Below are 22364 nucleotides of genomic sequence, written 5' to 3' on the forward strand. Positions count from 1 at the left end.
TAGTAACTAACCACACCACACTGAGCCAAAGCTCTCTCTTCAGAACCCAGGCACTGCAAGACAAGACAAATTGCCAGCTACACTGGAGGGGTGGACAAGAAGACCAAGTTAAAGTCAATGAGCGAGAGAGCCGTATGGCATCTCTAGGCGGTCAGGAGCTCATGTTGGCTTCCTCAAGTTTCCAAGTGGAGCAGTCTGAGTTCGACTGTTTGGGTACAAAGACTACTCATGCTGGACTCAAAATAAACATATGTTTAATACATGTAATTAGTTCCCTTTTCTGGAAAGGAACTGGATATTCTTAAGACTTTCGCTATATAAAGTGACTGTTAAGAGACAATCAAATTGGTTGCTCATGAAATCCTAATCATGAGATGATCTAATGATAAAAAAGATGAAAGCATGGAGACACTGAACATAGGCTCAAGTCATATCCTTTCCTCAATTAGCTTTTCTCCCTTCTCACACATATACACATACAAATTATCCCAGAGCAATTTTAATGTCAGTGAATATATTTTAAAGGAACAACTTAAAGTAGAAGTAGCAACCCATCTACTTTGCTCTGAGAGGACGGCTCGGCTTGTTGGCACAACCCGCCCTCTTGCAGCTGCCATGCCAGCGGAGCGCTGCAGGTCCAATCGTGCACAGAGCATCTTTGCTAAGTCATGCCCTCCTGCCCGGATGTAGGTACTAGGTGGAGCAGCATAGCTGCGTGTGGCACCCTGGAAAAATCTAGCCTCACACTTGGCTAAGAGGTGATTCACACACATAGCTTTATTTTAAAGCCTTTCACATCAACTGACTCTTGGCAAAACCAACTAAATATCAATGAGAAAGGTTTAAGGCTGAGGTGGTAAAGCTGGGAGAGAATGGAGGAAAATCTGGGCCTGGAATAGTGGATTCCAGAATGCTGTTAATGTAAGTCAAGTCAGAAACCTTTTGGGTGAGGTCCTCTCAGGTGAATATCAGTCACTTAGAGGAAATAAATGAACTGTTTTGAATCATGGGGACATGTGTTGGTAAGCCAAAGCTTGGAATTATATGGCGGTGAGTTGTAATAGAAGATGCAGGCCTCCTAGATATTAAGTCCTGAAGAGAACAGCCCATGGTTATTAACTCAAAAGAGAAATCCCGTCATACCAAATCTTGTGCCTTCCTTCTCCCAGCTTTGGGCCACCAGGTATCCCTTGCAAAATTATGACAGCTAAGTCCTGATAATATTATTACCTTTTGACTGAAAATTTATTATTTATAAATTTTCTTTTGGGGAGATTTTTTCTTTTTAGTAATCTTCAAAAGCTGACTAAAAATAGTTATTACAGTAAAGGTTTTTTAAGTTGGTTTTTTCCCCCCACTATTACTAGTTTCTTCTTCATATACTACCTTTTAATAAAACTTATTTTTATTTCTAGCTCTAGAAAGCTATTGTGACAAACGAATATCATGGGGGACACGAAGTGCTATAATATTTTGAAAGTTATGTGAAAGCTGCTGCCTCGCTCTCCCTGCTCTTTCGCGGAGGGACCTGGAGAAGGAAGCCACACGGGTGATGAGAGGTAGATGGGCCTTCTAACCCTCTCCCACAGAAGCACTTGAGTGGGATCATGGAAACTGAGAGCCACGAGTGACAGCCAGCCTCCGGTGGAACCTCTTCACTTGCAGATGAGGAGACTGAGGCCCGGGAGGTCAAACTCCGTGCTCCCAGTCACACATCCGTTCGCTTTACTGACTGACTGTGGTGAGAGAAGGAATGTGGTCAAACATCTCTGCATTTCCTGTCAACGTCTCCTGCTAACAAAAGGAGGGTAGAAGATCCAAGTGGAGAAGATGAGGATTTCAGACAGGTGTGAAAGATCAGCCACGTTTTAGCCTCCACACCTGTTCCAGGTGCTCGGTCCATCCTTCCAACCAGTCAGATTAAAATATCTGCTCACCTGGAATAGTCAACTTAATGATTTCTTTTTTAATACAGACAATGCCAGAACAAAGAGGTAGGAAATTTCTAGTTTAAATAATAGAGTAGTATATGAAATATATGGATGTGTCAGTTTCTGAAGGAAAAAAAAAAAACCAGTGTGTGTCTGTCATTGGGAACAGAATAATTGTTTTTCAAGGGTTAAAAATCACTCAGTATTTTTTGCCCACTAAGGAAAATGAAAGCTGGAAAGAGTTACTATTTCTTCTAGCAGCAGCTACTCGCATTTAGATAGTGAAAAGTTCTGTGGTACCTTTTTCTTCTGCTCAGAAAACCAGCTGGTATCCTGGTTGGAACCTCGTGGCAGTATATGAAGATCCACCAGGACAGCAAAATCCCCACACTGAAAGACATTAATGGCAGAGTTAGCTCACGCCCAGAGAACAATGAGAGAAGATCTCACAAATTCCTATGTGGTTGCTCATGATGAAATGGCAACAAAGTTCACTACTGGGCAGAAATGTTAATATGGGACAGGGCTACAAGTCATAACCTACTAGTTTTTCAAGTTTAATATTTATGGTACAGTGCTAAAGAGAAATACAATTTTTATCAAGATAGAAAAGACAAAATATCTATCTCTGGGCCAAACCTTGAAGGGGGATGCCCAGGCATCCAGTGGCAGCTAGAAGACTATCAAACACTGAATGAAGTTAAATAGGTCAGAACTAGGGAGGCTCCAGAAAAAAAATGATTCTGTGGACAGCCAGGGGAATTCTTTCTTGTAGGTAGGAAAGAACAAATATAAGCTATTGTACTTTTAGACAGACAAAGGATTGAGAGATGCTGAATGACTGTTATCAAAACTAAATAAGTTTCATTAAAATATGCTCTAAAACTGTACAAAAGCTGGCTTCCTTTCACTGTTCAATAGAGTAGCCAATAGCCATGTGTGACTATTGAGCACTTGAAATGTGGCTACTGTGACTGAGAAACTCAATTTTAAATTTCATTTCATTTTAATTTAATTTAAATAGCCACATGTGGCTAGAAGCTCTGTGGCACAGCTATAGACCCTGTAAAAAGCTGTAGCCTTATAAATCTTCACACCTTAAGAGTAAAGCAATTTCTGAGAATTTCAAGATAACTGTGGATGAACTAACTTAGAAAGGAATAGAAGATCGAGACTGCCATGTTGGGGTGGTCTCAGAGGCCCAAAGGTCAGTTTATGGCCCACAGGGAAAAGTCACTTCTGTAACTCTTTGGCTAAACAGATTTTTTTTTTAAATTCTGTGTTATAATTCAATGGTGAAAGGAAAGTATTTTCAGCAAATGGTGTGAGAATACCAGATATAAATATGGAAAGAAAATAAAACTTAAAACCTACCTGACCCATATGCTAAAGTTAATTTGAGATGGATCATAGACCTAAACAGAAAAGCCAAAACTATCTTCCTGATCTTAGGGCAGGAAAATATTTCTTATCCGGTACCCAGAAAGCTCTAAATATAGAAGAGAAAATTGTTGGATTGGACTTTGTGAAAATTTAAAACTTTTGCTCATCAAAAGACACCATTAATAAAATGAATATGTATGTCAGACTCCAAGAAAATATTCATATATCTGACATATACAGATATCTGACATAAAGGACTAGTATCCAAAATATGCAAAGAACTCCTACAAATCAATATTAAAAACACAAACAACCCAAGCTTGAACATATTCTTCACAATGAAGATAAACAAATGGCTAATGAGCACATGAAAAAAAAGTGTTCAACATCATCAGTCATCAGGCAAATGCAAATTGAAACCACCAAGAGATACAACTACATACCTGCCAGAATGACTAAAATTAAAAAGACTGACACACCAAATGCTGGTAAGGATGTGGAGCAAGCCAAATTCTCATACACTGCTGGTGGAAATGTAAAATGATTCAACCACTTTGGCAAATGGTTTGTCAGTCTCCTATAGTTAAACATACATTTATTTACTGCCTGAGCCAGCAATTCCACCGCAGGTATTTACTGAGAGAGATAAAATATATGTGCACGCAAAGACTTGTATGCAGATGTTCATGGAAGGTTTATTCAAAATAGCCGAAATGGAAGACAACTCAAAACTCTGTTAAGAGAATAAACAAACTGTGGCATATTCACGCAATGGAATGCTCCTCATCAGCTCAACATGGACTATATCAAAACCATTATGTTGAGTAAAAGAAGCCAGGGTTAAAGAATACATACTGTATGATTCCATTTATAGAAAGTTCGAGAACAACAAAACTAAATCTCTGGTCAAATCAATTAGAACAGTGATTGCCTGGGGAGGAACTGGCTGAGAACAGGCAAGAGAACTTTGTGTGGTGATGAGAATGTTCTATATCTTGATGGGGTATATCCCTGAGATCAGATCATTTCACTGTATACAAATTACACATCAACAATAAATAATTTTTAAAATATGGGTAAAAATACATTCATATTCGTTGATAGTTATTTAAAATGTAAGCATTATGTCCTTGAAAATGTGTGGATATTTTGGGGGACAACAAAGTGAAGTTCACTGGGTAATAAATGGTGAAGTATGATGAAAGATGGTCTCTCAAGATGTCACACAGTGCAGTGTGACCCAGTGAACTGCAGTTTAGTGTTTTGCAACCAGCATTTTATTTTAATGAAAGAGAATAGAAGAGAATATTGGAATGGGATAAAAAATATCAATGTGCTACATGGTAAGGTCAAGTATTATTTTGTGAAACTTATGTATGAGTGTACTGAGTTATGATGTAAAGCCTATTTTTTACTGTGGGTTGTGGTCAAAACTGCTTGAAAATTGTATTCAAGTATACTGTTATTTTAAGTTTTTTCACAACTGTTGATTACAGATTTAACCTTTAAGGAGTATGCTGCCACCAGGTGGAGGTCATATGCCACAACTACATGATGTTAGCCAGAGGTTATTAAACTTTCATGTGCCATAGACCTGTTTGGCCTGCTGTGAAGCTGATGAAATAGGCTCAGAATAATTTTTTAAATGCATGAAACACAATCCTTAGGATTAAAAAGCTAACCAATTTGATTTAACTGTGGTTATCCAAATTAAAAAAAAAACAAGTCTGTGATATAGTAATGTATGTACTTGTTTATTAAGGTATTGGCTCTTGTTACCTAGTGGTGGGTCTAACAGTGATCTAACAGATCACATAGTGGTGATAAAATAACTACTATAAATCCAAAGTAGTGATAAGCATAAATATTTTCAGATATGTGCCACCATTATAACATGAAAAGAGCTGTGATTTCTAAGGGGGACATATTGCTGATACTACTGTGTCTTGAACACTTCATTCATAATAAAAACTAAATTTATTAGAACTTGGTCAAAATAAAGATGTACTTTTTTTTCCCAGCCAAGTTCACCGACCCTCTGAATTCTATCATGGGCCCCTTGAGGCTCCACAGATTGCAGAGCAAGAGCCCCTCCACAGCAGCGAGATGTGCCTCGCAGGTTATTCTACCCTGAGTCCTCAAACCAAGTTCTCTGCTACTCCTCCTTCGTTAGCAAAAATCATTTTTAAAATAGTAAAATAACAATAATGATGCTTGGACAATTTGAACTGATACTATGTAAGAGTAACTTTTTAAAGAATTAAATAGCAAGGTCCAATTTGGTATTTTCTCATTTTGTAACTTTAATCACAAATAACCTAGTATAAATTGGATTATAAACAGATTGATTGGAACGTCTTTTTTTTTTTAAATAAATCATCAAATCTTACTCTGGTGCTCCAGCCTTCCCGGGATTTCTGCCAGACTCCACCCCTGGGCACACAGGCAGTCCCCTCCCCTGCAGCTCCCTCTGCAGCCAGCAGTTCCGACTTCTCCAGCAAGAGCTCTCTCAGACTCCCCACACTAATCAAGGGTATTTTGCCTTTCTAAAGTTCCCTGCTCTCAAGGCTTTGCTGATTTTCTCCCATGAGTAAACAGAAGTGAAAAAAAAAGGCCTCTTGTTGCAGCCGGCAGCACAGCCTCCACTTCTCCTCCTCCTTAATTAGGAAGAGGTTACTTCTACTCTCAGCAGATAAACTCTCTGGCTCTCTGCTGAGAGGAGCAACACATGAACCATCACTTCTTTCTCAGGCCACAGCTGCTCATTTACACAGGCCAAGTTACTTCCTTAACAGCCCAAAGGCTACTAGAGAAAGCTTCACATCACATGCCCTGGGATGGGAGTGAACAGGCCAGGGTCAGGTCCAGCTTCTAGCCCCCTCCACCCAGAGGTTTCAGCCAAAAACCTGGGAGTCAACCCTAACCCCTCCCTTTCCCTAACCCTCCACCATCAGTCACCATGTCTTCTCGATTTTAATTCTTACAGAGCTAAACACACCCTCCTGTCTTGTTCCGCAGCTCACATCATTTCCCACTTGGAATATGAGGGCTACTTATCTTGGTGTCCCAGATGAACTCTTGATGCCCTTGCCTGAAAAAGCTCTAACATAGAAACGGGAGCAGTGCACTCCTGCTGCAGCTCCGAGCATCACACATAAGTGTCTGAGGAAGCCCTGCTCTCCCGCTGTCTCCCACTGTTCTTGGGCAGGTGCTGTTTTTGCCATTGGCTTCCAATGCACCTCAGCATTCCTATGCTTAGTGCATCCTTGAACCCTAGCAGGAGCGTGGACATCTCTGTGGAGCTTCTCTGAACAGCTGTCACTCCTACCTCTGGATCAGGCACATGATTCACGTACTTACTTATTTTTGCATCAAATGGCTTGTCTGCGTAGGGACCTCCCCTGCTAGACTGTTAGCTCATTGGCAGAGACAGCACCAATACCTCAGTGGACTTTGCCCTCCAAGGGTTAGCATAGTACCAGCTTACAGTAAGTGCTTAGTATTTAATGAAAGGAAGAAAGGAATGAACGAACAAATGACAGGACCAACGAGGTCTGAGTTTTGGGCAAACCACAGCCTTAACTGCAACCTAAGGGCTCCGAGCCCATTCTGGGGACAAGGCCATTCTGATTCAGCCCAGGACACTGATGCACCATAGAACAGCTTCGTCCTTCCTTACTCTGGAGTGATGACAACTATGTCATCACCAAGGACAACTAGTCATTTTCCTTATTTTGAGGAAAGGGAATACAAGGGTCCTAGGATTACCTCACCCAAAACTCACTGCCAACTGAGTATGTTGGTGATTTTTCCTCTTTCCTAAGAATTCCAAAGCCACATCTTAACTTGAATTACTACCAAATCTTCAGGGGTGGAAGATATTGTCTTACTAATTTTACATTAAGTGTAAAGTAAAGGTGAAAATGCTAACGTTTCTTACACATGTAGAAATCTCAGACAGAAGCAGGTTCGGAGCTCTGAGATATGTGGAAGGTTTCCCGCATTCACTCACTCGCTCACTCCTTCATTCATTAAACACCCGCTGAGTTTAATAGGGGCACTGGGCCAGAGAAGGAGGGGAAGAAATGGAACGCTGTAGTAAGTGACCACAGCACACATCCAAGGACTAGAGGAAGCCAAGTGACAGCTCTGCCTGAGGGAAGCCAGGGAAGACGGCATGATGTCGCAGCTAGGCCTTGAGGAATAGGGCAAGTGGTGGAGAAAGAAAAATGAACAGCACCGACATAGGGAGAGTCCCAAATAGCTCAGCACGCTCAGGAGACAGAAAAGAATCTGATAATACAGAAACAGGGCAAGGTTAGCAGATAAGGCCAACAGGGCAGGAGGGTTCAGACCACAGAGGAACTCAGGGCAGGCCAAAGGGGCCAAGAAGAGCTGCAGGCTGGAGAGTTCTCTCACGTAGGAGTGTGGAACATGGGCTGGTGGGGGAAATCACTACCTTGTGGTGGGCCAGGTAGACAGGTTAAAAGCCACCACAAGGGCCAGCCCCAGTGGCCTAGTGGTTAAGTTTGGTGCTCTCCACTTCGGTGGCCTAGGTTTGGTTTGTGCACACGGACCTACACCACTCGTCTGTCAGTGGCCATGCTGTGGCGGCAGCTCACATACAAAACAGAGGAACATTGGCAACAGATGTTAGCTCAGGGTGAATCTTCCTCAGCAAAAAAAAATTAAAAGAATAAAGCCACCACAAGAACCCAAACAAGAGACAACTGAAGGTGATGGGTGAAGAGCAGGGGACAGATTAGAGGGACACTCAAAAGACAGAATCAAGAGGATGTGGTTGCGTGTAGGAGGAGGTAGAGCAAGGATGATGCCCAAGGCATGTGAGTGGTTTCAACCATACCCCCAGGGCTATTCACAGGCAGCTCATCCATATGGGTCTGTTGCAAGTGTTATTGGCATTTTACACCTACCTGGCATTAAGGATTTAAGGCAGCTTGGATTAACAAGGCAAAGATTAAAAATGGAGGAAATAAGTAAGACAAACAGGTGATAAAACCTGAAATCCAGCCAAGAATTAAGGTCTGTAGAGAATTCCCCCCAGAGTCCTAAGTCGCTGCAGCATTTGCTCTAGCATGCTCCTAGCTGACAACGTGAAAAGAGACAGGCCAGTCAGAGTCCCTAAGAATGAATCAGGGCTGAGGATGATTCAAGCATTCCTGACACTAAATCTAGAAAGACATGTCTCCTGAAGATTGTCATGAAAAAACACGGCAGTTATCTTCCTGGAGTATCAACTTGACTAAAACGCTTTAAGAAAAATATTAAATATTTTCTATCAAAACAAACTGTATATATGTTACAGCATGAAATTAAAAAGTCACATGGTTTTTAAAGAAAAGGCACAGTTTAAAATATTTAGTACCATGTCCAGAGCACCTATGTTCTAGGCATTGTGCTAAGCATTACCTACGGTCTTCAATTTAATACTCGCCACCAGTCTGTGAATGAGCACAACTATTACTCACATTTTATAGATAAGCACATGGAATCAGACAAGATAAGGACAATCCAAGGTTACACAGGCAGTAAGTGAGAGACCCAGGAATCAAACAGAAATCCATTAGACTGCAAAACCCACTGCCATGCATTACTTTGAAGAAATATCCCCACTGTGGCAGGCCACTCAGGACTCACTTTCAGACCCCATGTGGGGGCACATTTAAGGCTGCCTAGGCTGGAACCCACTCCACTCTACTTGGGAACCAACCCCCATTCCCTCTGGGATGAGCAATGGCAGCCCTGTTTGCCCCATGGGCACTGGGTGACTGAACCAAGGATTCTGAATAGGGTCGCTCAGCTCCATCCCCTGGAGAGCTTGACTCCATGCTTGAAGGGAGGCACTGAGATTTCAGAGACTGACACTGCCCTGGTGGGGTACCCTGTTGGAACAAGAGTGCCCTGTGGTGGCGAAAGGCCCCCTGCAGAGAGATCACTGGGGCAGGAGGGGAGGTTAGGGAGAAGGAAGGAGGAGAAGGGGAAGGAAAAGAATGCAGCAGAAGACCAAGGCAATAAATCACGCTGAAGGTGGGGTGGGGTGTGGGGGCAGGAAGAGAGGTCTCCTGACATTAACAACCCTACTCAGAGAGTTACAGCTGAAGAAAAGTCAAGGCAAATATTATGTCAATTTAACCCCCTTGGCCTGTTCCTTATTAAAATACTTGCCCAAGAAATCCAAGCCAGGAGTTTACATTCAAGAGAAGAAAGCAGCATACCTTTAGGATGGCATATACAATAAGCCAGCAGAAGGCTGGATCAGGGGACTGGAGAATAGCTGTTCTGTTAGAATACACTATATCCCTAATCTAATTGCAAAATCCTACTCAGGGTGAACAAGTGGGGAATAACAAAAGTTAAGATTCATTGAGCACTTATTGTGTGCCAGATACTGTGTCAAGCCCTCTCAGTACATTACTGCATTAATTCTCATGACAACCCAGAGAGGCATGATCTGTTATCACTTCAGTGTTCTGGAAAGACTGGGAAACTTATGAGCTTTCTCTCTCTTTTAGAAGATCCCTAGTGATCATGGCTGGGTTTTGTTTCATGTGGTGCCTTGCCAACCTGGCAATACTCAGGCTAGGTACAAGGAACATTCTATAACCTTAGTAACACAATTAGACACAGCCCGAATTCAGGATCACAGCACCCAGAAAAGACTGGAGAAAGCCCTTTGATGACAAACGGGAGAATAGCCTGGCATAGGAAGTCCAAGGTCGTGAATCTCTTCCGATGATGCCCCAGTTTAGGAGGGGTGTGCCACCTCCCTTCTCTGCGTGTCAGTTTCTCTCTATGTAAAATGAGTGGACATTGGGGCTGGCCATGTGGCATAGTGGTGAAGTTCAGCGTGGTCTAGTTCAGTGCCCAGGTTAGTGAGTTTGGATCCCAGGTGTGGACCTACACCACTTGTCAGCCATGCCGTGGTGGAGACCTACATATAAAGTGGAGGAAGACTGGCACAGATGTTAGTTCAGGAAAAAAACTATAATCAGTGGACACAACTAGATCTCCTTCAAGATGTCTTCCACTTTAAGATCCCATCTCCTGGTTGGGTTTTGGTTTGCAACCACTTGCTTGGATTCTATTTGCACACCTTTGCCCTCCTGTAAAGGTTATGAAAGAGCCACGATGAGTCTGGCACCTTAGACTGTCCTCCACCAGTTCACTATGGGCCACTCACACACAGTAGTAAAACCTACCATTGTTTTGGAATAGAGAACAGGGGAGCACATTTCCTGCTGTGCTGACCTTTGTGGGCATGACTTAGTCTTGGCAACCAACGACAGAAAATGCCAGTCACGTGGCTAGAAATCATGGTATAAGCCATGGGAAATGGAGATGCTCAGTGGAGTTGGCTGAGGCAATAATCTCAGCAACCAATGAGCTCTTCCCCAAAGCATCCTCTGACACCTTCAGGCAGGATTAAGCCCTTCTCTGTTGCCGCAGCACTTTACCTATGATTCTGTTATGGACCTCATGACAGACTGTAAACACATGGGTGCATACACCCATCTCCCATGGGCTGCCTGCAGGAGGGAGATGCCATTTGTTACCTTTGGGTTGTCAATGCCTACTATTGGGCCTGGCACATAGATGGTAGTGAAGAGTGTTTGTTAAATGAATGAAGAAATATGTCAGTGATGAAAATTACTTAAGTGGCTGCCTTGTTCTCTCTCTAGGAGGGACTACCACACTCTCACCTGCAGCCTGTCCTCAGAATAAGAACCACCACAAAATCAAGCTCATGAGTTACAACTAAAGTTGCCTCACGTATGCACAGAATACTGTCACCCCAGAAAACAGGTAGTGATGCCCACTGCTCTAGGGCAAAGGGTTATTTTCCCACCTTCTAATCAGGTGGAACAAGCTGCAAAACCCTGGTTGACAATGTGAATTCAGACTTATAAGAGAGAACATGTGGGGGGCTTCCATGGTTGCAGAGGAATGACCAGTCCTTGAGATCAAGTTTTGCTGGCTGAAAGGGATGCAGGGGACAGTGTGACTTGTCTGAAGTAAAAAGGAATCAGGAGGGGAGGGATTTTCTCTCTCCTGTTTGGTGTCTGCGGAGTACAGGTCAGGGATGAACACCTTTCCAGCCACTTGTTTGTTTTCCCTAACAGATTTATTGCTATGGGTTGGGAAAAGATTCTACACGGGTAAGGAGCAAATCACAAAGGAATGAGAAAGAGAGATAACAGAAAAGCAGAGCTAATAGGTTTGATGACAACTCCTAAAAGGAGGAAAAAAGAGAGTAAGAGGCTGATGTTCTTCAGCAAATTGTCTCAGGTCTCCTATTAAGAAAGAGTTTTGGGGGTTCTTGCTTGGAATGCTCATACAGTGGTTCACTGCCTTCCTGGATAAGATCTGGGCAGGGAAGCAAAGTGCTGCTGGGAAGAAAGCAAAGGCCAACCAAAGCAGTATTAGGAAGTGAGGCTTAAATTTAACACATGCCACCGGAAGCTGTAGGGAGTATTCGAGGCTGAATTACAGACTCTAAAGCCCATCACTGCACGAAGAGGGCTCATGGGTGGGAACAGGCCCTCAGTTACTTCCTTTGAAAGATAAGAGCTGATGTCACTTTTTTAGACACTTTCCCTAATGATTTTCAAGAAATTATTCTTTCAAATGTAACCTGCAGGCCAGTATTCCTCAGGAGACTGGCCTGTGGCATGTAGAGAGCACATGCAGCAATGAGGAGCACAGCGACTTGGGGGTAGGACGGACCTGACTTCGAACCCCTGCCATGTGCCTCAATGCTACCAGACTCCGGATACTTTCTGCAATGTAAAATGGGGACCATAACGAAAAACACATTATGAAGTTGTTTTGAGGATTAAATGAGAGAATGCAGGCATGAGGCTTCAGCATAGTGACAGCCATACAAAGAATTCAAGAAAGAAATATGGGCTGGTGGTTGTGTTTTTTCCTCCAAAGGTAGAATTTGCCTCAAATTCCAGGGCAATTTAAATGAACTCTGAATTGTCAGTTCCATAAGATTTACAAATAGATAGGGCACAGGTTTCCACCTATTCCTACTAAGAGCTAATAAATGCCTCATAATTCTTTTGCACAGTTTTACTCTGGCCACACACTGCTTCTTAGAAAAAGAACAGATGGCTTGTAATCACACCAGATTACCAGGGAAAAATATGAACTTTCCTCTCACGTATTTCTGTAACAGAGAACATGAAATGAAAAGAAAACCTGATGGAAATTATTATGTACTTGTCTATAGGGAACTTGTCTTGAGAGGGTCTTAAGCAGCTAGAAAGACAAGCAACATTCATAGTCAGCAACACGGAGGCCTGTCGGAGTGTGCTCAGGACCAATTATGGCCAACCATGTAGTAATCTGAAAATGGAATCTGGTAAACAACAGGGGTGGGAGTCCCCACAAATTCTGCTCACAATTTCATCCAGCATGTGTTATCTGGAAGCTTTGGAATGTGGGTTTGGATTTAAACTCTCTAAAAATTAGCATATTAGAAAATATTCTTCTATATTCCTGAAGAATCTTGACATTCTTCAATGTCAAGAAAAATAAAATAAAAGCAGTGCAGCTTATAAACTAAAGAAATTATAAATGAATCAGAATGAAAAGAAAACAAAAACAAAGGAAAATCCTGTAAATATTCCCCTAGTGATCAATGCCCAGAATTTGTGGATTGTTCTAAAGGGTGATCAGTCTTGAAGGGAGATTTCTTGAAAGAGGAAGGAGGATAAAAGAGAGGAGGCATAATTTCCCTACCTACTGGTGGGGGCGGGGGGGACACCAAAGAGTTTTTGACGATACTTCGGGGAATCTGGATGACTTAGAGGAGTTCTATTTTTTGGTTAAATGTAAAATAATTTAAGGAATCCCACATACCAGTATTCTTTCTCTGGAATCTTCTTGTCTACTTTCAAATATAACAAAGGATTTACCAGATAAAGCTGTGACAGTCACTCTCTATTCAATCCAGGTGTCATGTGATTTTTTCTGGAGGATTAATATTGTGTAAGTACTGTGGATAAAGGAGGCTGCATTTGCTCTCCTAAACTGGATAAGGGTAATGCTTTCCAAGCCAACTTTGAGGCCAAAGATAAGGCTACATGTAACCTTTACAGGAGGGCAAACAGAATCCAAGCATATGGCTGCAAACCAAAACACAACCAGGGTGAGAAATTCCTGAGGCCTGTTGCACGTGGAAAGTTTTCACTTCTGCAAGGCTCAGGGTTACCAGAGCCTCTGAGAGGCCCAAGCAAGTCAAGTACCAGCCTCATCTCCGCCTTTGGCCATGCTTATCCTCCTGGTTCTGCCAGTTCAAGAAAGCTCTCTGTGTGCACAACCTTAAGAATATTTACCCACTAGAGCCTAGAGCCCTGGTTCTTAAAGCACCACCAGCATCAGCATCTCCTGGAGCTTGTTTGCCATGCAAACTCAGACCTACCCAATCAGAAATTTTAGAGGTGGGGCCCAGGATCCTATATTTTAACAAGCCCCCAGGGTGATTCTGGTGCATGCTCAATTTTAAGAACCACGGCTGTAGGCCACTATGTCTCCTTGAGGACTACATGTGGCATTCTAAGTACAATACAGGAACTCTTTTGGAGGATACACTAGAAAGGAAGAAAAAAATATGATTAGGTTTCACCATGTAACACAATGGAAGGTGAGAGCTCACCAGAAATGAATATATTACAATTCTAAAATTCACAAGTAAAGAACATCACAATTTTATCACAATGATGAGAAAATAATTCCCTCCGAGTTGTAAGAAATTCAAATTATAATTTTCTTTAAGAAGAAAAAACAAAAACCCTCCAGAGGTGAATGTGATATGCAGCCAGGATTGAGAATCACAGATATAATAATGCCTCATTGAGCATCTTAAAAACTCACCTCTGAATTAGGATGATAAAGACGGTGATGGGAATCCAAAGGGAAAAAGAGATCTACCTGCTAGTTTGAGCCAGAGCCTTAAGAAGAAATGAAAAGGAAGGCCAGAAATGGAAAGGAAGGAGGTTGTAAGCCCACGACAGACAGGGAGGTTACACAACTGTACATTAAGTCCTTTAAATGAGTTCACATCACAGGGCTCGAGGGAACCCATCCCAGAGCAAAAAAGGATGGGCACTGTACATGGCTCGGCCCCTGGGGTGATGAGGGGCACTGGAGTTGCAAAGAGATGCTAGAGAGGGGCAAATGACATTGCACTTTGCAAAAAGGAGAGAAAGATAGATTTTGCAACTATAAACTTTATCCCTAACAGATTATTAGAAGGGATCCAGAAGAAACCCAAATTATGAAAAACTAACCTCATTCTCTTCTTTGACGAGGTTCCTAGACTGGTGAAATGCGGTTAACAAAGCAGATGTGAACCTCAGCCAGGAACTGTGCAAAGTTTCCCATGACATCCCTTTGTCAAGGTTACCAATGACCTTCAGGTAGCCAAATACAATGGTCCTCATGTTACTTGGCCTCTCAGTACCATCTAACAAAGTGGTTCTTTCACTTGCAGCTTGAAATCCTCACTTCTGAGATACCAGGCTTTCCTGTTTCTCCTCCCTCCTCCCTGGCCACTCTTTCTCAATCCCCTCTGCTGGCTTGTCCCCATTGCACCACGTCTAAACTGACCAGGGCTCAGTCCTTGGACCTCTCCTGTCTCCACCTACTCTCTCATCACTCTCAAGGTTTCAGATACCTGGCAGTTAACGTGCTGATGATACCTAACATTTCTGCTCCAGCCCAGACCTCCCCGCGGCTCCAGACGCACATATCCAATTGCCTACTCTACATCTCCACTTGTATGTCAAATAGGCATGTACAGCTTAATAAGTTCAAAACCAAACTATTAATGCTTTACCCTCAAACCTGCTCCCCCCAGGTGTAGCTAAGCTGGCTTGGTAAATGGCAACTCCATTTTTCCAGTTGTTCAGGTCAAAAGCCTTGGATTCATGTTTGATGCCTCTCCTCTCATAGTCTGCGTCTACGCTATTAGCAAAACCCTAGCAGTTCTACCTTCAAAAGGGCCTGCCTGGCTCACAGTAGGAGCTCAGTAAATATTAAGTGAATGAATCTATGAATGAAAAATGACTCCTAGTGAATAAAAGACAGAAAAATAGGGGTAGATGAAATGACGATTAGGTGGATTCATAACTAGTTCAACAGCCATAATCACAGGAGCCATGAATGGTTAAACAACAACATTGAGGGAGACGGGGAAGAGCTTTTTCCTTGACCCTGGTCTTGGCCCACATTCTTAGCAGTGACATAGATGAAGATATATAGTGGACATGCCCATAAAATAGGTGGATGATGCTGCACAGGAGGGGATAGTGAACAGCTGGGGTAGAAAAAACAGTGGCAAAAAAACAAAAAACTGGATCTCTGTGACTGAGAGACACTTAAAATTGGGTTATAAGGATCAGTCGAAAAAAGCAGTTAGATGAGCCTAACTACATGGAATTTAACAAGGATACATGTAAGGGCCAAAAAGCTAACAGCCTGAGCACAGAGGTACTCAGTGGAGAGTAAGCTATGTGAATGGGCAGCATAGCGCTGTGGCCATTGATAACGGTAATTTCATTTTAGGTTTCCCTTTTTTTTTTAAGATTGGCACCTGAGCTAACAACTGTGGCCAATCTTTTTTTTTTTTTTTTCTGCTTTATCTCCCCAAATCCCCCCTGGTACATAGTTGTATATCTTAGTTGCAGGTCCTTCTAGTTGTGGCATATGGGAGGCCACCTCAACGTGGCCTGACGAGCGGTGCCATGTCCGCGCCCAGGATCTGAACCCTGGGCCACTGCAGCGGAGCGCCCGAACTTAACCACTCAGCCACGGGGCCAGGCCCAATTTTAGGCTTCCTTAACAGTAGCGGCCAGCATAAGTATTATGATGGCTATGCTTGAAGCATTTAGTGTCCAATTAGTCTCAATATACAAATTGAGACAAACTGTCATGTATTAGAATAAGAGTGATCAGAATAGGAGCAACACTTAAAATCATATTATGAGGATCAGCTGAAGAAAGTAGAATGATTTACTTAAAAAAGAAGAAAACAACCAGGATGAAATAACACTAACAGGACTTTTAAATGTGGAAGAACAATCCTTTTTGGTTCTTTAGGTTCTTAAGGGATAGAGAACCAGGTAAGAGCAGAGAAACCACAAGGAGACAGGTATTGGCTCCACATCAGGAAGACTTTCTGACTGGAAGGCTTTCCAACACGGAATGATCTGCTGTGGGAGGTGACGGGCTCACCATCCAATCCAGGAGACCCAACTGTATTGACACAAAGCATGTGAAAATGGATAACTGCATAAATACTGCATTGTTATCAGAGGACACCAGTCTAGTTTGAGGAGTGATGAAAACCACACAGGAAAGGATCTGCTACTGATTTGCTCCATTTTATCCATTAGTCAACCATCCAATGCACCACTGGTGACTGGTGTATGCCTAAGATGTGGGCTTACTGACCTCAAGAATCAGAGAACTTGTCTTCTAAGACACACTTTAACAAAGAAAGCATGGGCTTTAGAATCAGGCAGATGTGTGGCCAAACACTGGCTGCACCTTATACTGGCCATACGGCCTAGGGCAAGTTTCTCAGCCTGCGTCTCAATCCCCTTGTCAATAAAATGGGTGTAATTATGCCTGCTCTCACAAAGATGTTGTTAGGACTAAATTCAAAGAGAAAAAATATAGTACAGTAGTAGTTAACATATAGTAATTAACTAATAAATTGGGAATAGCTAACAAATAATGACATCGTTCTCACTCCCAGTATCCCAACTAATGCAGGTGACAAAATTGACCAGCTCTGTCCAATAACTTTCTTTGGTGATGGAAATGTTCTACATCTGCACTGTCCAGCATCTTAGCCACAAGTCACATGTGGTTACTGAACACATGAAATAAGGCTAGTGTGAATTCTAAACTTTATTTCATGCTAATGAATTTAAATTGCATTAGCACTTATTAACTAATTTAAATAGCTACATATAGTTAGTGGCTACCATACTGAACAGCACAGACACTTCCCTAAAGTGACTCCTGGTTCTATTATTTTAGTGACAGACTAAAACTAAAAGAGCAAACAACATCGGGAACCCCATAATAGGAAGTGCCCAGTGTTGCAAGGGGATTCCCATCCCAAAGGGAATTCCAGAAGGCTCCTCAGCACTGCATGTGAAAGAATGATAGGGACTAACCTGGGAAATTTCTATGAACTTTACGAAGGACGGTGCTGATCCAATAGAACTATTTTATTTAAAGGTGTTTTCCTTGTAAATAGAAAATGAAGCAATACAAGCTGTTATTGTCAATTAGAAGATTAAGAAGTTTAAATTTCCCTTCACCTTTCACCCCTTCATCGTGACCCTGCTTTATGAAATCAGAAAACAAAATTCAAGGAGAATTCCTAAAATTATTACAGCCACTGTAAGCACTCCTAACCCCTTGGCTGAAAATGAACCTTAAAGTTGGGTGCTGAACGTCCCTTGCTACCCTGCTCAGCTTCTCAGAGCTCAGGAAACAATCCTATAACTACTTTCATCACTGCTTCATCAAGTTTCTACAAAATGAGCAAAAGTTCAAAGGGAATTTTCAACCATTCATGCCTAAGGCAGCAATCTGAAATACCAAATGGGATAGAAGAATGTTAGACAAAAACAGGCGAGGTCTGCTGGGGAGAGCCTGAGTTTTTCTTCCCCTGACCCATTTTTAGAGAACTACAAAGAGGAATAAAGGGAGGTGGTTAATTGGTCACAGGACTTGTTTAGAGCCACCTCTACTTTCCTTTTCTAATTGACTGCTGGGAATAACACCCTCTTCAAGGACTGCTCAAAGGGGAAACGTGCTGGGACAGGAGACCACTGATGAAATGGCTTCAGAAGCTGCAGATCATTAATTAAGAATATTGAGAGCGAGGTTGAAAGCTTAGCTGAAACGAGTGGGAGGGACAACTGGGTATCAGCTGCTACCTACATATTAGCAATTAAGCCTTATGAAGGCTCTCAGTGGAAAGTTACAGCTCCCAGGCATTCCTCCTTGGATAACTGAAGAGTCTCCTGAGGCAAGTGAACTCTGAAGACAGTATCACTGACTCCAGTGTAATATTTCCAACATCCACTATGATAGTACCCTTGATTCTCAGGATTCAGTGTCCTCCAAGTACCACTACGCAATGACTGAAATAGTGTTTCTCAAACTTGAGCATGCATCAGATTTCACCAGAAGGGCATGTTATAAACAGATTGCAAAGGCTCATCCCCAGAGTTTCTTATTTCATAGACTTGCAGTGGGGTTTGGAATTTGCATTTCTAATGATTTCCAGGTGAGGCTGCTGCTGCTGGTCTGGAGACCACACTTTGAGAATCATTGGCCTAGAAATACGGATTTGCCACCCTGGAAGCACATGAGAATCACCTGGGGAACTTTTGAAGCCTATGTCCACACTCTTCCCCAGACCAATTAAATCAGATTCTCTCGGGATGGGGCCTGGACATCACTATAGTTTGAAAGCTCCCTACCTGATTGTAATATGCCAGCTGGATTGAGAACCACTGTAGAAAAGATATCCTTCGAACTATTTAAATTTGGAGACCGCATATACTCTTACAAATTAGAGACAGGGAGGCAGATCCTGGCATCTGCTTGATTCCACCTACCCCTGGTGATATTTCACCGGTCATTTTTTTTTCCCCACAAACCAAAACATAATGATCCTCCTTGTACCAGCAAACCACACATTCTCTCTCTCCAAGAATTCTCTGAAGTTACTAATTAGAGCAACTGAAGATCTATGGACACTGATAAATCGGCTAATCCCTTGAAAACACGGTACGTAACCAGTGATAAATTTTGAAATGAAAACCCTACAACTAGATGAGCAGCACGTAACAATTTTTAAAACATTCAAAATCATCGAACATCCTTCTTCTTTCAATCTCTTTTCTACTCTCCTCGAATACCTTTGCCTTCTTTCCAAATCAGATTCTACTTTTCCTCATCTCTACACATCTATCATTTGTCTGCTTCTAGTCTTCCCTCATCATCTCTGCCTTAATACGACAAGTATGAAGTTTACTGTTATTCCTATGAAATAAAGTTTTATGATGCCTGTTCCCAATTTAACAAACAGGAGAACTAAATATATTTCTTGGTGAGAAAAAAAGAGGCTAAATTAAATTATTTTTGGTATGTACCTCCTGATTAACTGTCCCTCAGGCATTAGTCCTTAACAGGAAACCTATTCCCTGCCCTGAATTCCTCAAATTAAGGAATCTTCAGGCTGAAATACACCATGTGCCATACATTAGCACCTATTGATGAAGTGTGACAGTGCAGTTTACCTCCAAGTAATTAGGCTAAAGAAGAAGGAATATATTATTCATTATCTAGAACTGTGGTGGTTCTAAGGCAAAATGACCCTTACCTCCCAACCCCCCCACCAATGTGCAATATCTGGAAACAGGGTTGTCACAACTGGCACCTAGTGAGTTAGAGTCCAGGAAAGCCGCTGAACATCCCACAACGCACAGGATAGCTCACAACAAAGAATCACCTTGTCCACACCGTCATCAGTGCCCAAGTAGAGAAAGCCTGTTCTAGAAATTGCGACATGAAGTCAACTGAGTTCTCAGGCACCGGACAATTTGTAGGGATATAAGGCCAGCCAGGAGGAGGAGAAAGAGGCGCAAATGGTCCAGAGTCAAAGTACTACTACTAAAAGCCCAGCCAGAAGAGAGAGCTGGGGCTGCTGCTCATCTTCCCAACTACCCAGAACAACAGAGAAAGGGTCCTCTTAGCTTTGACCTTGCCAGACGTTATCAATGAGGGCTTTTTTATGGGGTTAAAGGTTTAATTTGGTAACAGAAACAATTCCATTCCATGATTCATCACCTGGCCAACTGACAGACTACTCCCACTCTATAAAGCATTCTTACATCACTGTTAACTTTTAACAAAGGCTAAAACAATGAAGGAAGGAATGAAAGAATAAACGCAGGAATTTGAACAGATAACATTTTAGAAATACTTCAGTTTTGTAAAAATTTTATACCATTACTTTTGTAAAAATCTAAATGTATAGTGCTGCCCTTTCTCTTGAGAGACAGTTTAACCATTTTTATTTGGGCCAATTTGCATAGGGGTCTTTACATAGGGGCAGACAGGGTAATACTTAGGAGTTTTCTCATGCATCATTAATATAATGAGATCATGACTACTAGATATATGTCCTGTGACTATTAAATTCCGACAAAAATTACACTGACCAACAGAACTGTAAATATCAAATTGATATCAAATATCAAATTGATCCAGCTTAAAAAGATCAAGTTATGCGTTTAAATCCTAAATAACAAAAGCTAGTACAGTATCTGTGATATTCTTCAGGTTTTAAATGCCAAATAGCTACTTAATGAGTCCTTTTAAAAAATCTAAATTTTAAATGGGATTATATTAAGGAAGTGCTTAAATGCATCACAAAACAGGATTTCCATTCTAGGTCTTCACTACAAGTTTCCTCTAAACAGCAAAGCCCCATTAGTTCACCTGAGTGCTTACCTTCCTCCCAGGTGGGGAGGGAAAGAGACACTGCCAATCAAAGACGGATCAGAAAAGAATAAGCACCAGCAGAACAACAGAAACTGTCCTTTAGTTATGGCACAAACTGCCACCATGACCCCATATTCTCAGTGCCCCTTCCCAATGGAGTTATTTTAATATACTCTTAAGTTTTACCATGTAACATAAACTCATCTCTAAATTACAAATTGTGTAAATATGGCACCAAGAAATGCTAAAATGCCCCTATTGAATATGAATTGTTTATCCCAGGCCTATAATGTTCTGTGCCCTAATGCTTCAGAGATATTAGATACTAAAATTTTATTAAAACCATATTCCTTGCATTTGCTGCCATTATCGATGATGCAAATTCACACATGTGTTAGCTAATGAAGCAGTCAGACAGGGTTTCACGGGCAGAGAAAAGGCTGAAAGAAATCTTTTTTGCCAAATAGAACATGGCCCAACCGTAGAAAATGATACAGATTTCTAAGGTAGTCCCCACCAGCCAAAACTGTAAATAAGGTTAGACCCTCACATGGTTCCATGGTCTGAGTATACATTACAGCATTTTAAACCAAACGTTCATTTCATTATAGGAATTCATGCCAGCTGGCAAAGCATAGTTGACCAAAAGTGAAAAATGAGCTTGAGTTTTCCTTCCTTGTAAAACTCACTACATTTGTAGCATTGGTCCCTTACCAGAAGAGGGCAATGGTGGCCCGGCTGGCATGACTCAAAGCCGTGGGGTTACCTGCAGTCAAGGTCAGACCTGCCAGGGGAGTCAGGCTTCAGGAAAGAGCCTGCGGAACTGCCAGCTCTTAAGCATCATGCCTGCAAAGACACAAGGCTCTTTGCCTCTCCTTTTTCTGGGATGAATTACCAGGCAGCTGCTAGACCCAACCATTCCAATATTTCCAACTGATGAGGTAGAAGTACTGCTCACGGCCACCCAGCCAACACATTTTTTTTTTTTTTAAAGATTTAATTTTTTCCTTTTTCTCCCCAAAGCCCCCCGGTACATAGTTGTATATTCTTCGTTGTCGGTCCTTCTAGTTGTGGCATGTGGGACGCTGCCTCAGCGTGGTTTGATGAGCAGTGCCATGTCCGCACCCAGGATTCAAACCAACGAAACACTGGGCCGCCTGCAGTGGAGCGCGAGAACTTAACCGCTCGGCCACGGGGCCAGCCCCCCAGCCAACACATTTTAAAGTAACCATCTCTCCCTGCTCAAACCAGCTATAAAACTCCTCACCTTCCAAAAACTAGGCAGTGCTTTAAAGATCTCTGAATGGAGAATGATGACATAAACCGTACCTAAGAAGTCTGCAAATTATAGATAACACAAGAGTCACTCTACACTCAGATTCAAGTTCTCTTGCAGTACCCTGGCTTTTCTGACCCCTTTGGTGGAGTCTCAGTTCTGCTTTCCTTCTCCTACAAAAGTGTTTCCAAGTTCATGTTCCCGAACAG

The 22364-nt window shown here is 42.1% G+C and overlaps 1 protein-coding gene across 2 annotated transcripts in view; it reads right to left on the reverse strand.

Moving 5' to 3' along the window:
• The window catches only part of SLX4IP (SLX4 interacting protein), a 184809-nt gene that overhangs the window by 68649 nt on the left and 93796 nt on the right, over positions 1-22364 (reverse strand). For both annotated transcript variants that reach the window (XM_023626118.2, XM_023626120.2), the window contains one exon: positions 2232-2321. In XM_023626118.2, coding sequence (XP_023481886.1) covers positions 2232-2321 — 90 coding nt within the window. The remainder of the gene's footprint in view (positions 1-2231; positions 2322-22364) is intronic.

Source organism: Equus caballus, chromosome 22 (genome assembly GCF_041296265.1).
Source record: "Equus caballus isolate H_3958 breed thoroughbred chromosome 22, TB-T2T, whole genome shotgun sequence".
Classification (NCBI taxonomy): domain Eukaryota; kingdom Metazoa; phylum Chordata; class Mammalia; order Perissodactyla; family Equidae; genus Equus; species Equus caballus.